General features: G+C 43.2%; 1 protein-coding gene across 1 annotated transcript in view; it reads right to left on the reverse strand.

The window, feature by feature from the left end:
- The window catches only part of RAD51B (RAD51 paralog B), a 565,004-nt gene that overhangs the window by 146,230 nt on the left and 402,094 nt on the right, over window positions 1-16,680 (reverse strand). The window contains exon 8 of the mRNA XM_021679523.1: window positions 8,339-8,435. Within this exon, the coding sequence (XP_021535198.1) occupies window positions 8,339-8,435 (97 nt within the window). The remainder of the gene's footprint in view (window positions 1-8,338; window positions 8,436-16,680) is intronic.

A 16,680-nucleotide genomic window follows, 5' to 3' on the forward strand; every position in this document is an offset into this window, starting at 1 on the left:
CAAATAAGCCTCATCAATCATGTTGATCAAGGAAATGACGTGTTGCCAATGGATTATCCTCACATTCTTCTCACAGGGGCTTCAGGAAAAATCATAAACTCTCTAATGTGGCATGCCAGATGTCCATGATCCACACTGCCTACTTCTCAAGTCGCATCCCTTGCATTTCTCATACATCGCCCTGGCACTCCCAACCATAAGGAATTATTGTAGTTCTTCAAATGACCATGCTCTTCCCATCACATCTTTGATAATGATACTAGAATGTCATTCTTCAATCTGTATATTCTTAGCACTAAGTATATAGTTCCTAGTACATGAGTGCCCCATTTCCCTAAATATTTGATGAGTTCATTGTTTCCCTACTTCCAATCACCCTATCCCTAAACCATCCTACACATCTCATCTAGATAGTCTTGAGAGTGTATAGTTATGATCATGTTAGCATAAAATCTAAATTCAGTCTGGCATTCAAAGTCTGGCCCCAATCTATTTCTAGATTTATTGTAAGTGACCACCCCAGGCAAATGAGGCTTCTTTGCCCTCTTCCGAGCATATCCTGCATTTCCCTACAACACAGCTCCCATATTTATTGAGTACTCTCCAGGAACTACAGAATACAGGAGTGATCAAGACAAAGTCCCTGCCCTTGAGGAGATTATACGAAAGCAAAGGAGGCAGACAGTGAACCCACAGACAAATTTATAATATGAGGTCAGGCAGTGATAAGGGCAATGAAGAAAAATAAAGCAGGCTTGGGGGATAGAAGAGGATGGGATGGGGGATAGGGGCCCCCTCTCAGACAGAGAGGTGAAGTAAGACATCTCTGAGAAGATGACACTTGAGCAAGACTGAATGTAGTGAGGGAGGAGGCCAAGGAGGGATCTGGACAAGTGCTCCAGTCAGCGGGAATAAATACAAAAGCCCAGAGGCAGAAACACTTTGGTGAATTTGAGAAATGGGAGAGTGGGCTATGAGGCTAGAAAAGATAGGGGGAGAAGGACAGAAGATAAGGGCAGGACATGGCCCATTTTGAACTTAGTGTCTTAGTTCATAGCATTTCCTGATCTCTACTCTTCTTTGCCTATTGAAATCCTATCTATCCCTCAAAGGCTGTCTCTTACATCTTCCTCCCTGGACCCTTCAGATTCCCCTCTGCTGAAAGAGATATGCTCCTCTTCCTAAATCCTGGAGGCTTTGGTGCATACCATCTTGTCTGAAAGCACCACCCACATTCTACCTAATAATGTTCGCCTTTAGAACTATTCTCAATCTACACTGTAAATAGCTTGTGGGCAAAGACCATATCTTGCTCATTTCTGGATTTCCTATAACATTACCATAGTGCATATAGTAGGGGCTCCACAACTCATAAAATATCAGCTGGAAGGCACTTGAAAGTCTCTTCATCTAGCCAAAAAGTTTTTTTTGGAGGGGCCATAGCTCTAAAATTATGCTAATATATGCAGGAATGCAGCTATTGCATAGGAAATGTCAGTATGACTGAATGAAATGCAGCTTAATCCAACTAGAATTTATTTAGTGGCTTATCAGAAAAATGAGGAAAAGCAAAGCCCTTAGAGAGATCTGAGCCTAGGTCAGAGCTCAGCGGGACTGTCCTCGGGCTAGACCACCTTGCCAGACCTTATTATAATCCCCCGCCAAATCCTAGTAAACATCACAAATGCATTCTGAAAGTTTTTCATGCCACATTACAATGCAAACCAAGTTATTCTCTGGGCACCACTCCTAGAAACCAGCCATTCATCCCTTCTTTATGATCTCTGACCTAGAGGCCTCTCATATTTGGTATTGAATTCTTTTTGATGATGGTAAACACGGATCTTGTCTCAGAAAATCCTTCCAACTTGAAGCCCTCTGGGATCACACCCCCTCTTGGCATCCCATTCTTGGGCTTTTGGCCCCGTCATCTCTGTAGCCGAAACAATTGACAAAACTGGCTTTGGTGCTCTCGTCTCTTCTGCCTTCATGACACGGAGATGTTAACAGGAACATGTGCAGATCTGGGAAATTAGCCAGTAAATCCTAAGTAGTGAAGAAGTCTGAGGGTAAGAGGAAAATACTTTCAAAACATCTAGCCCAGCCCTCCCACGAACCACCTCAAAGACTGCCTCCCAAGAAAGCTCTCTCTCATCTCATTTGATCGTAATGCACCTCATGCTTCACATGTGTCTCTCTTTGGCAAACTATTGCTAGCAAAACAGAGCTACTGACCAAGAAATACTTCCTGGTGGCTGACTTCAATATTCCCTTTCTCCTGTTAGTCCTTCTGCCTTGATCCTATTATCCCCTGGTCTCCCTGCTGGACATCTTCAAAAAGTTCCTCTCCCTTTTGAGATTTACAGCTTGTCAGACGTTTGTAGGCTCTGCCTACCCTCTCTGAACTCTAGCTGCCCCTACCTCACATAATAATAAGTAGACTTTCTTTAGCTAAACAACACAGGGTTTGGGTGCTTTTAATCTTTTTCTATAAATTAGGCCTTTCACGGCATCTGAACAGTTGCTGGAAGTAATATTCACCCAGCTAAGTGCCATGGATTCTTGAATACTAGGGAGGGTGGAGCATGGGTAGATATGTGTCCCTTGTGAATGGAAGCATGTGAGGTGGTGTGTTGGTATATGTCTGTGACTTGGGAATCAGAAATCGAAAGGTCACCAGGACACTTAAACATTTTTATCCAAAACTCCTAAGAGGCAGCCTTGGCCAAATCTAGGAATTCACAGGAGGGGCTCTAACTTCGTTCCCAGCACCACCACTTCTCACTTATTGTGTGGCCTTTGAGCAATTCCCTACTCTCCTTCATGCTTCAGTTGCTCGAGGTGGTTTAAGTGATTCATCATTTTAGGACATTTTAAAATACTATAGAAATGTTAAGGTCAACCATGCTGATCACAGTTGTTAACATTAACCTCATTGTCACGTGGTGATACTTTATGTTTTCAAAGCAGTAATTATAGCCAACTTGCACCATACCCCTAAGAAGTGGGTTTTTAAAGCTGCCCCACCCATACTCATTTGTACATGGTCCTACCCAAACCAACACACATTTCTAGTTTGGGATGAGGCTGTGGAGGGCCTCGGAGCTAACGTGTGGAGAGAGCTCTGCTAACTTGACCAACCCACCCCAAAGCCTGTGGTTAATGGATTACAAATTTGGGTAATGCTGGACAATAAATTACAACTATAATAATAAAGCTGAAAGTACACACAATTTAAGCAGAAACACCAGTGTTTTTTATCGGAAATGAAAGAAACCATTGATCATAGCAACTGTCTGAGATTAGCAGGGAGCCACATTTTCAAACATCCTGCAGTAAATCCAGAGCAGATCCAGCTGGAAAGCAAGAGTGGAAATAAAACTTGAAAATTCATACCATGCTTTGAAGTCTGCTTCTTTCACAACTGTGAGTCCCTGATTCGCCCCAACCATTCTGAGCTGCTCTTGCTTGTTGAATTTATTTTAAAAGAGACACAAGCCATGCACTTGCATATAATCTTTCAAATGGACTCCAGCTTTTTGCAGGGATGGTTTGTTAAGGAGTATGAATCCCAAAATACTTTCTCTTGCACATGAAATCAGCCATCAATTCAAATGGAATAGAAAGCCTTCCACTACTAAAACTAGAAAGCACTCTTGAGTCTAGTAAGTACTGCTTTTTCTCTTGTGTTCTTTCCCTTTACCCATCCATGCACTTTTAATTTTTACTTTTTGAGTGCTATTATCTATCAAGAACTATTAATGCAGATAAAAGGATACTAACATGCCAGATGCTGGAAATGCCAGGATGGCAGCCTAATAATGTCTTCCTTTCCATGAAGCCATCTGGGGCTCCTGAAATGGGCCATGTCGCCACACTGAAGTGACTGCTATCCCATTAAATCATCAGAGGAGAGAAAGCCTGTGGTGTAGGTTGAGCAGAGCTTCAATCTTGCACAGGGCCCACTGTCACCATACGTCAACCTCACTTACCAACTGTGCTTGTGTGGACAGGAGCCCAGCCAGCCCTTCTGCCCAAATCCCAGGTGACTTCAGAACAGGGTATGGAGTCTTAGGCCAGCTGGACTGTTAGATCCTTTCTCTACTGATCATTACAGGGAAAAGAGATATTCCCTAGGACTGAGATCCAGTCATCCTTAGTATTTTCGATGACCACCAGGAAGAACTGGTAAGGGCAACTAAGAAACATGTCCTTGGCCTCAGAACAGTCACAGTAACCTAGTCGGTAACCAGTCACTGAACTTTGTAATAATCTAGTTGCCTGAGTTTCTGTCAACAAAACAAAAAAATAAAGAAGAAAATACTTTGATTCACAGTGCCTGGTCAAGAACAATGTAGATTCTAAAACCAGAAATCTGGATTTCTGCCCTTAGGTTCACAGGGCAGTGAATTTTGGTCAATTTGCATAAGTCTTGAAGATTCCATTCTCTCCAGTGAATGAAATAATGTTTGTGAGAGGCAGGCTGAAAACTGACAAGCACCCTGCACCTATGAGAAGTTATTTCAACAACCTAGGGAAAATTCAATTTGCCCTCTGATTCCCTCACAAGGCACAAAACTATGGGGCAGGAACAATGTGCAGAAAGTCCTTGACCTCTGGGGTCCACTTTTCTCTTCTGTGGCTCTCCTACCTGGGAGCTGGATAATCCAACAGTGGAATGGAACTCCAATGAAGGGAATCATACCAGGGACCCAAGCAGTGAACATGGTCTACATCATCCAAGCAACAACCCAGCCATAAACTTAGTAAGGAGGGAAAAAAAAAAAAAAAAAAAACTAGCAACACAAAAACAAAGAACTCTCAACTTTACAAACACTGGGAGGGCAACAGCTGGTCAGCCGAGATTAAAGGAGCGTGAGAGAGCACCTCCCCATCTCCTGACTTCTCCTCCCCCATAGAGGTCCCTGCAGCCAGCCAGGGCTCACTTGCACAGCTCTGTGAAGATGACCTTGTTCCAGCTAAGATAGGGGCTCTTTTGATCTCAGCAGGGGGGGATGCTCTGGGCCCGCAGCTGGCAGATATTAATAGTACAGGATCCGCTGGGGTGGAAGAGATCTCTCGTTGGGCCAGGTCACTTGTATTCCCTGCGAGCAGAAGGGACTTCATTTCCCTGAACTGGCCCCTGCTGGGTATTTCCCTTAGGTCAACTCAGATCATTTTATTGCTGGCTGCTCTTGGCCGCTTGTTCTCACCCCACAACTGTTTTCAAGGGAGCACTGTTTAAGCTGTGCCTTCTGCTCTGTAGCTGAAATCTATTACACGACAGGGTGGACCTGGAGCTCACCCCATCAGTGTGTTTCTCACTCTCACTGGTTTGCACACGCATCTTCTTGTGTCCACGTCCGTGTGGGAAAGAGGTAGAGAGAGCAAGAGACAGACGGACAAGACCAGAATGGTTTACAGAGTGAGGAGACAGCAATGTGGGGCAAGGAAGTTCTTATAGGTATGCCGAAGTATCAATGCTAAGATTCCTGAAGATCCTTTCTATCTTGCTTAATCTAGGAAAATACAAGGCCATTCTTCCACTCCATAAATCAGAATTTTAAAACCCCATCAACAAGTGAATGCTCCTGATTTTCAGACCCACAACATGATCTCACAATGGGAGAGCTAGAAAAGACTTCAGCAATCTTATATTTCCAATCTTGAGGCCCAAAGTCATCAAAAGACCTGCCCAAGGTCCCAGGGCTAATAACACAATAGCAAAGTTGATACAATGGATCCTGGAAACAACAAAGTAATTTATACATATTAACCATAGTGGCATTAACAACCATTGCAATGTATTTGAATAGGTATAAATGCATTAAGAAAATTGTCCATTTTAGTTCACTGGTAAAGAACTTCATTATAGACTTCAGGAAAAATATTTCTATAGCCTCGTTACCTGCTCAGCTATGCAAAGGAAAGATCTAGAAAAACCAACTGTTTTCAGTCTCCCTAGGATTTCAAAATTTTAAAAAGTTGTCTAAGGATGAGCTGGTAAGTCTCCCCTTGTCATGAATACAACTTTACCATTTTGTGGAAGCGGTTACACTGGAGTCCCCAAAACAATTTCCTCTGTATCTGTTCTGCTCCTCTTCTTTGCTTAAGATAAAGCGAAGTGCTATTACTTATTGGTTTTTTAATAAGGAAACAAGATATTTTTTTTCTCCTCAAAGCTGAATAAATGTGTATGTGTGTGTGTGAAATAATTACAACAATTTTTAATGAGGTGCTTTATGTGAATCTCATGGTTACTGTTTACAAAGTATTTACTATGGTATCCATTTAGCATTTATTTACTGCCTACTATGTGCCTAGAACTTTGCTAGTCACTCAGGATATGAAAAGAATACAAGATAGCCTGTTTAAAAAATCTGCCAATCTAGTCAGGAAACCATGAAAAGTTAAATTAAGTTACCTGGACCTTTTCTTTATAAAGCAGAGCAGGTAGAAGGGCCACAGAGGAGGAAGAGAGAGCGAGACTAGTGCAGACTGGAACAAACAAGGAGGTTTTTTTGGGAAGAGGTGGTCTTTAAATAAACCTTGACTGAGTCGGAGGATTCGGGAAGAAAGGAAGCGGTAGAGGTAAAAAAAGGGCAATGCTATTCTAGATAAGTTGAGCTGTCTCTGCAGCAGCATGGGGCAGGAGTGGGGAGTGGCAGGCGTGCTTGATGGGGGAGCTTCCTGCAAGGCCCTGGCAAGAACCAAGGGGAATGGGAAGGACAGGGCAGACTGTGAGGAGTGAGGAAGCACGGTCTCTAGTCATGTTTTGGAAACTGATCCACACAAAAGAAGAGAAAAAAAAAAAAAATCCCGATTTTTAGCATGTGCTGATTCCCATGGTGTAAATACTTCCACCCTGGCTGATTTCAGGCTGACAAGCCACAAATTCCTGAATATTTTAAAAGCAGCTTATTGATCTTGGCCCATTCTCAGAAAATGGGCTGATACAGTTCCCAGACTTCTGAGTAGGAGAGTGGCACAGTAAAAGGAAGCCAGATTCAGAGAGTTTCATTTGGTAGTGGCAGAATGGAAATGGTAGAGAGGCTGGAGCTGGGAAGGCCATTTTGGAATTTATAAAAATAATCCAACTGTGAGTTTAATAAGTTAGCTGATCACAACACAAATCACAAAGAAGAGGCACCTGGCTGGCTCAGTCGGTAGAACATGCCACTCTTGATCTCAGAGTCATGAGTTCAAGCCCCACAGTGGGTGTGGAGCCTACTTTAAAAAAAAATGTGTAATATCCATAGACATTTTTTTTAATTACAAAGAAGAGGGGGCAGAGGAAGACTATATTTGGAAAGAAGAACCAAGAAGACTGGATGAGAGCAGTGCAGGGAGGGAAGAATAGTAAATGATTTGGCTTTTCAGTCCAGGTGATGAGGGGGAGGGATGACATACCACTGAATGTGGAAAGAGGGGACACAGAGCATTTTACAATTTTTATAAATAAGTAGTTTTTCACTCTGAAAACACCACCAAGAAGCAGGGCTGTGATCCTTCCAATTTTTGAGTCCATAAACTGCAGTCAATCCACGTTAGACCACCTGGCAGTCAGGAGCCTTTTGAGTCCTACAAATCCCATCTGCTCCCTCATGAACACTTCTCAGAAAATGGAAGTGCAGGGGGTCTGTCACAGCTATGCACATTTATCCAGCCTACAACTAGCAGAACTCAGAAATGTCACATAAGAACTTTCAATAAAGCTAGAAACCACCCCCTGGTTCCGTGGCGTAATTCCCCTAGCTACGTAAATCGTAGCTAGGCTGACCTTTGCTAGCATGGGAGGGTGGAGAAAATTTTGCAGATTTACCAATGTGGAGAGTTTCTCTTAACCCTTTTGTAAAGTTGGCCGGGAATGCCACATCTCCAGCCCACGACACTGGTGCACACTTTTAGCCAGTCCCAAAGCACCCAGCACAACAAACAAAAGGCTGAATTGCTATGGGACCACCAGTAAAGCCAACCTGTGAGCATCAGTCTCAAAAATCAAGTCACTTTGCAGTTGGCCTTATACTAAGGACCCAAAATCAATCTATGGAGGTGTGACAGGCTTTAAGGTGGAGGTGATTGGATGTCCGTGAAGGTGACTCACTCGGATGAAAAAGGAAGCTGGCCTATAGAGACGGGGCAAGAGCCTTTCCAAATACAAGGGATCAGATGCCGGGGAAGTTGGCTAAGCCTAAATCGCCAGGATCCGGCTGTGTTCACTGGCCAGGGCCTCTCAGCGCAGCCTCCCAGCACAACAGGGGGCGGAGAGGCAGAGAGGAAAGGCGGTGGGGCTATACGTCAGTGTCAAGTTTCGGCCCCTCTCGGACAGATCCCTTACCTTCAGACAGGGACAAATCATCAGCTGGAGACACCAGGTCTGCCTGAGAAGCTAGGGCTCTGCTTAGATGCGTTGTAATTTGATTCGTCAAGATAACCTGTGAACAGACAGGGAGAAGGTGAGGGAAGGGAGAAGAAAGAGACCAAATTAATTATTAGAGCTCTCAAAAGAACAGACTGTGGTTCAGGGGAAGACTGATAAGCACAGGTAGGAAAACCCCAGTTCTGACTTTCATCAGTTTTATCTGTAGGCCAGAATATCTGGCGAAACCTACAGGTCATTCAAAACACAGAAAAGGGGAAACAGGCTTCTTTTAGAGCTTAAACCACCAATCGGTTCCTTCTAAATGCTGAGTAAATTGGGACTGAGAGGTGTTGTCATATTAGCTAAATAACAGAAGGCTAACCAGAGATGCATATGAACACATTTGATCAAACTTCAATTTTTAGGATTATATCCACAGCCCAAGATATTGCTACTGCTAAATAAAAGCAGTAATTTAAAACTGGGATGCCTGTGGCTTCTTCCATATTAACTCAAAGTCAGAGTTTTATTTCCAAATTTGTGAAACTGTAATAAGATTCATCCGTAAAGGAACAACACTGTTCTTTTAGATTCGCTGAACGCCAACAAAAACATTCCAGTCTCACTATGCATTTAAAACACAAATTAATATAACCCCACATATACAAAATACGGTTCATATTTAAAATTATATGATCCACTTATAATTTTATGATCAAATTAAAATATGACCAACTTAAAATTCATATGATCCACTGCCACACCATGACATTCACTTCAGTCAAGAAACTATTCTTTTCCTTAAAAATCTTTGTTTATAACATTTACTATATTGTTTAGAAGGCTGAAGGAAGAATAAAATACAGATTCTCTCCTGGAACATTACATTGACTAACACCACAATCATTTCCCAAGGTTTGGGTGTTCCCATTACGTGGAAGAACTGTGAGCATCTTGGTCACTCAGAGGAAACGTCCCTTCTGAAAATGGTACTAGTCACTTAGTATCTGGAATAAGCATCGAGTTGGACTGTCTTGGTCTGTCCCGAGGGTCAGCTATGGTTTTGTTGCCACCCGAATTTGAACAGAAGTGGAAACCGTCTCTGTTCTTCATTGTCCGGCTTTTCAGCCACACCTTTGTCACTGTCTCTTGAATGAACCAGGGACACGTTATAAATCCTCTACCAATGGCAGCTTAATTGAGGGCTGAGAGTGGAGCACGATGGCAAGGTCAGGCAAAGAAATGAAGTACTCTATTAGCAAAGCCAACCTTTGCAAAGTTTCTGTGTGTGAGCTAGGCATATGAGTCTCCAGCTACTCTGAAGTGATGGTCAGATCCTGCAGCCCTCTGCTGAGTATCTGCTCACCTTCTCCTCATTCTTCTGCATTGCTACTTTTCATCTGGACTGGTAAGAATCACATGCCATGCGTCTGCAATTACAATGGCTTTACATAGTCAAATAACAGCCTACTCTCTCAAGAACAAATGCTCATTTGTAGGAGTCTGGATAAAAATTATGTTCATTTCTCTCTTTATAATATAGGGTGTGGGCTTTGGAGTTTAATTAAACTGAGTTCAAATTCTGACTCTGACACTGCACACCCTGGGAAAGTTACTTAAACTTTTGAGTTAAGTAGCTTCATTTGTTCATAGGTAAAATCATACCCATCTTACAGAACTGTTACAAGAATTAAGTGAGATAATCAATGTGAGGCATCTAACAATGTCTGGCACATAGTAAATAGTCAATAAACAGAAGCCATTGTTATTGGTGTTATTTTCTTCAGAACAATGCTATATAGATTAAGTATATATATAATATATAGTAATACCATGTGCTTCAGATAATTTAATCTAACAGGAGAACACTAAACCACAATTTCCTACATTAGGATATACTTCAGGATCTGATCATTTCTACCAATCTTAGTCCTTCTTAAGTTTTATTCAATGGCTAGGAATTTGTGCAAAAATCTCAATAAGAAAAAGATAGCAATCATTTACAGGCAGGCCAATAGGTACTGGTATTACTCTGAAAATACTATGCGCTTTATTTACCAATGAACAAAATAATATATCTGTCTGTCCTAGTTTTTAAAAATGTGAAGCTTCTGAGAGATCAAAATAGGAAAGCTCTACTTTTTTAGAGAATTCTTCTAAATGATGGCTTGGTAAAAATGAAAGAACTCTAATGATATGGTGATGATAATACAAAAAAAAAAAATGTATTGAATACCTACCATGCAAGGCCTGTCACCATATACACAGGGAGAAACAAAGAGGTGAAGGCTCTGTATGTCTTCTCTAGAAACTTGTAAGTTAACAGATGAGCCATTTACTAAAATATTCAGATCACTTTTTCCCCTCACTTTTACTATTATTTCACTGGTCCTTCATGGAAACTTGTCTTGAGATGATGGTTTTATTATACAGAACTAATAGAGTTATGTCCTGCAGAACCTCAAACCAAACTCCAGATGTCCCTCAGAAGGTACTCAGCACCATCTCCACTTTCAACAGGAGACGAGGTGGAGAAGACATTTCACTCTCCAAGGGCAAGAGTGGTTTTGCTAATAATCCTCTCCTTTTGTATTTTGCACCCGAAAGCCAAATCACTGAAGGACACATACCAACCAAACTCAGGGCTTTGCTAATCACATCATCTTACTAAATTGTTGTGGTTTTCTCAACCCGTGTTCAGCAAAATGATAGAATGGAAACATTTTCAAATAGCATCGCTGACAAATAACCATGGCTTGCGCAGAAGCTCATAAATGTATTGTCCTCTGGAGACCCGAAAACTACACCCTTAAAGTAACCTATAAAATACTATTACACATTATAAACAGAGTCTTAACACTACCTGGTTTCTGGAAAGTTGTTCTGACTGACACTTCAGAAGGGCGTCCTTGCCATTTTGCTCCAATGGAAAGACTGGGGCTTCCGATGCTTGGTGCCACATTTGTGGGAGCGCAGTTTGCACAGTAGTTAGGGTAAGTGCTTGGGAGTCAGATAGACTGGAGTTAAGATCCTGGGCTCCACCACTTACTAGCCGTATGACATTGGGGAAGTCTCATACCTCTCTGGTATGATAATACTGAACTCACAGGGTTTCACGAAACTGGATAATGCATATAAGATCCTTAGCATTAGTGCCTGACCAGTGGTTAATGCTAAAATGTTACCACTCATCATTGTCTTTAGTTATCCTTTGCGGACTGGTACCTTCCTCTTTAGATAGAAAACATACCTGATTCCCTTTTGTATAACATACAGCCCACTGCTGACAAAGAACAATTGTTGATATGTTCAAAAAGCAATGACAATTTAAATGAAAGGACAGTAACTATTTTTGCCACTTCTCTGAAAGTATGGCTCATTGAAAACATACCCCCCACCCCACCACCCCCATCAACTACAAATCCAAAGGCCAGAATGGGACTCTTGGACTAAGGGGAAAATAGGTTGGTTTTTTGTTTGTTTGTTTTAGTGGTCATGATTACATCTGAAGCCAGGAGGAGACGGAGTCTAGCTTAAAGTTTATTCTTCAGGAAGGAGAATACCAACCATCTACTGGGAAGAGGAGGCTTTGTGAGTCAGACAAAGTAACAATTATCTCCACTCAACTCTGTATATCAAGAGACCACTTACTCCCAGGGCTTCTCCGTACTGCCCTCTGGGCTGCAGGATGCTTCGGGTACACTTGACTTGCAAATGGTAAGTCAAGTCTTCTCATACCACATAGACCTTAAGTCTCATTTTTAGTGCTCCTCTCCCAAGGCAACACTGGGGTGAGACTTCTCCCTCCAAAGACCATGTCCCTGGGTTCCAAGTTTTCTCTTGCATTATCTGGCTTTCTCTAAGTGCATCCTACTCAACCCTTCTGTGTACAGCATCTATGCTCACTTTAAGGGCACCATAAAGCTCTTTAAAAAAGAAGAAACTTCAGGGTACATATTCATAAACAACCCAGTAAGTCCTGCTTTCACAGAGAACAGGTCTTAGAGGAAAAAAAGGTGGAAAGACAGGAACCAGTTAAAGACCAGGTGAACTAAAAAGGCAGATGGATGGGAAGGAATGTCATTTTGGTCAGAAGACAGGGTCTTGTGGATGAAAAAGCCAACTAACACACAAACAGAAATATGACTCATTTCCATTAAGTATTTAAAAAATAGCTTAAGAGAGCAAATAACTGGAGACAAGAAGGTAGGAGCAGAATAAACTGATCAGAACCATCAGCCCTAAGGGTCAGGGGGTTGGGGAGCTAGAGTCCCCTGGGCAATTGAGCCTGCTTTTCCATGAGTCTCTGTATCCAGTGCAGACCACTTGCCTTCAGTTGACCCATCTTTCTTTGGCTATGCTGTGGCCAAACTATATCTATGCTGTACCCACGCCCCCATCCTACTCACACTTCCTGGTCCAGAATATATTCTACCTTAGGGGCCACTGTATGTCTAGTCTGATCCACCCTACAGTGAAGTATTAGAAGTATTTCTGCTGGGGCCTCCAGGAGTAGCCACTTAGTATATTCCAGCTCATGGTGAGTACTGAAAAATGGGAGAAAGAAGAGAAAATGGGACAGCCCTGAAGAAATCAGGGTGGAGAACTGTCAGATCTAAAGGCACAGCCTTTGGCAGAAGAAGCTCCTTTTATTTGACTCTTGGAAGGTGACAGAGAAGAAGGACTTTATGGTAAGCCAGGGATAGAAGAGGTTGGAATGGAATATCTGGCCCTCTTTGGTCAGCAGAAGAAATATTCATGGTCAGCAAAACAATAACTCAATATTTACAAGTCAGATTTTTTTAAGGACCTAAATACATGGCACATGCCCTCATTCAACTTTCTGTGGGGGCAAGTGAGAGGCAAAATTTGAAAGCCCCACTTTCCACCAGGTGAACTAGAGTCACCTGCCTGAGGTCAGCAGCTCAGATAAGAAGAGGGACGTGGGGGCGCCTGGGTGGCTCAGTCGTTAAGCGTCTGCCTTCAGCTCAGGTCGTGATCCCAGGGTCCTGGGATCGAGCCCCGCATCGGGCTCCCTGCTCGGCGGGAAGCCTGCTTCTCCCTCTCCCCCTCCCTCTGCTTGTGTTCCCTCTCTCGCTGTGTCTCTGTCAAAAGAGTAAATAAAAAAATCTTTAAAAAAAAAAAAAAAAAGAAGAGGGACGTGCTGGCTTCCCTGCCCACTCTTCCTCCCAAGGCAGCAGTGGGCAGAGGAGAGGAAGGAGGAGCTCTTAGCCCAGACCCTAGGATGGGTGACTTTTCCAGGCCTGCATGTCCTGGTCTAGAGAATTTGATTTATAGATTTCTTTGTTCATTATTTTTAATGTCCAGACATTAGAAGATTATCAGAGTGCTACATTGTAACAAGCCTGATTTTGTGACAAGAGTCCTTTTGGACTCTGATGCTACGAAATAACCATAGTCAAGTAGGTAAGTAGCTGCAGCTTCTACAAAAGAGCCAGGCATTTGAGGCAATCTGAGTCGAACTCTCCCTATCTTTTTGGTGGTTTTCAGTGCCCCAGATGCATGTGGCATGTCATTTCCGAGGCCCACAGGAGGCCTGGAATCTAAAGCTCTTCATGGAACTCATGTCTATGTGCAAGAGTTTAAGGGGGAGGCTGGGTTAGAGGAATCGTGCGTGAGGCCCCTCGGGGGGGTAGGGTGGCATTTCTATGCCCATTAAAACACCCACTTCCTCCTCCCACCCCCTCCCTGTCAGAAACCTGCTACAAGCTAACACAGAGAATCAGACAAGTTTCAAAATCACTTTAATTGGGCCTGTAGCGCTAGGTGCAGGGATAGTCCCAATACTCCTGGTTACTCAAGTGAACAGGCAGTGCACCAGATAACCTGGCCAGCCAGAGAAAGGGCATCATCCGAGCGACGGAGAAAGAGGCTGGGGGCTGACTCTGCTCACAAACTGCCTGCCTGCTGCCAAATCTAGCACTCTCAAAATGACAGGGCTCTGCTTTTTAAAGGTTCTGAAGTCATAGTTCATTTTTTCTTCTTTTTGTATTAAAAATGGTCTATCTGCCCACGGTACTTTTTTTTAAACTGTCATTTTTGGTATCTAAAATGATCCTAATTGCCAGATAGGACAGTGATCGAGCCTTTCTATCTAAACATAGGCCTTGGGTAAGTCAGAAATTCTGGGTTTTAATCCTGGCTCTGTTAAGGGTTGCTGAATGTCCTGCTTTTAAGAAGACAGAGGCTGGAATTTTCCTGTGAGAAATTGTTAAGGTTCATTGAGTCCTTTCATCACCAAGGCTTGAGAGAAAGGCCCTGGAGTGGTTTTCACCATACTCTCCTCTTGATTCCCAACCATGACGGTGTCTGCCCCAACCCATTCTGCTGTACAGGAGTTGGGAGTGGGCCCCCCCTGCACCCCCCTGTACCCCCAACCCCCCTGCCGCAAGAAAGTGGGGGAGGGCACGAGGGATGGAGCAGCTCTGGGTACAGTGCAGGAACAGAGGGAGTTCCTCCAAGAGAGGCCTGGAAGCCCACACTCATAGACACATGCCTCTCCCCCGCCTCTCCCCATCCCAAACCCTTCCTGTCACTTCCAACTCTGAAAAGAGATATCCAGTATTTGTTGTGAGGAAAAGTCAGACCAAATATTTTGGAGTTTGAGCGTCACAGTTCTGGTTTTACTATTCACTGGCTTAATTTTGCCAAGGTCTGGAAAATTATAAATCATTCCATTATGAAAAAAAAAATCATTTTTCTTTAGCTTCAGCCCAGAGAATATCAACTGTCAGTTCTAAAATAAAGAACTGATAAGGTTTTAGTATTCCAGCCTGCTTGAAGGTCTGTATGACAATTGTGTTCTGGGAAAATCTGAAAGACTGTGGGGGATTTTCCTTTCAAAATATTTGTGGTAAAAGGACCAAACTTCAATTTGGCCTGAAGAAAACACTGTTGTGGGAGTCAGGCATCCTGCCTCGTATTTCTGGCTCTGTCACTAGCCTGCTGTGCAATTCTGGAAAATGCTCCTAACTTCTCTGAACCTAGAAAGTGTTGAGTCAAAAAAAAAAAAAAAAGTGTTCAGTCCATAAAAGACATAAAGAAAATGAACATATTCTGGCTGCAAATGTAGCAGGCTGCTATGAAAAACATTATACATTTCAGTTCTCATCGGGATGAATATTACACTTAAAATTCCACCTTATCATTGATTCTCATCATCTCCACCCTCAAGAAATCCATTTTACACAGAACCAAATGGCAGTGGCTGAGGAAGAGAGAAAGAAAAAAAAAAAGAAAAAAAGAATGAAAGACACAGTTGCAAATAATTTGGTATTTATGGTGAGAATACTTTCAAATCTTGATAAAAATTCATATCTCTTATTACAAACCTGGAGGAAAAAATCTCTTTTGTAGGTTTCACTGTGGAAATTCACAGGCAATGCTCAAGAAACACTGCCTCCGAGGAGAGTCCCTAACAAAGATACTGGCTCAGTAGGAGGCCACGGAGGTGGAGGGAGAAGAAATGAATCTCCACAGCTTTGCACAAACACACACTCGATCACACAGAGACTGGTAACACTACTGCTTCTGTCTCGTGTTAGCCATTGTCTAGACTCTGAGTTCAGAGGAAACGAACTGAAATAAAACTGTGCCTGCCATTTGGTCAAAATAAAGACACAAGAAAACGGCAGCACGGCAGGGTGGCTTTCTCTTTGGCCTCCTTCTCCAGGGGTGCACACGCAAGGGGATGCGGTGGGGAACCTGGGGTGGCAGCTACTGCGTAGGCGTGAAAGCTTGGTCCCGCTGTCAGCCCACTGTTCCACTGCTCCAATGGGGCTGAGGTTAACACACGCTGGTTCCGGGTCTCAAATGGGGTGACAGTTGTAACGAGGCCACAAACAGCAGCCTGGCGTGCTGTTTCCACCTGCAGCCCAACCTGGGCGACATCCTGTCAGTGATCTAGGGCTTGTTGCAGGAAATAACACGCGCCGCTGGTGACCTGCGACAGTGCGTTCACAGCAGCTTCAAATGGTGCATTCCCCAGCCGTGGGCGATTTTGCCCTTAGCATGGGATCAAATAGGTCTCTGGCCAGCTGGGGCTTGGAAGCGAACAAGGCCAATTGCTGGATGACTCTGAGGTTCCCAGATGTGGAAGAAACCTTCCTACCAGCCTTCACTGCACTGTACGTTTCTTGCGGCCAAGTGGCTTTTGATGGTTTGTTTGGCTGTCCTCGCCCACTCCCTTACTGCCCACTGAGCCCCACAGAAAGGCAGGGGAGGTGAATTTCCAACAGTCCTCTGAGTTTCTGCTGACCTTTTTTAGGTGTTTTTGTTACTTGATGGTGCTTTCTATT

The sequence above is a fragment of the Neomonachus schauinslandi genome, chromosome 9 (assembly GCF_002201575.2).
Source record: "Neomonachus schauinslandi chromosome 9, ASM220157v2, whole genome shotgun sequence".
In the NCBI taxonomy this organism is placed as follows: domain Eukaryota; kingdom Metazoa; phylum Chordata; class Mammalia; order Carnivora; family Phocidae; genus Neomonachus; species Neomonachus schauinslandi.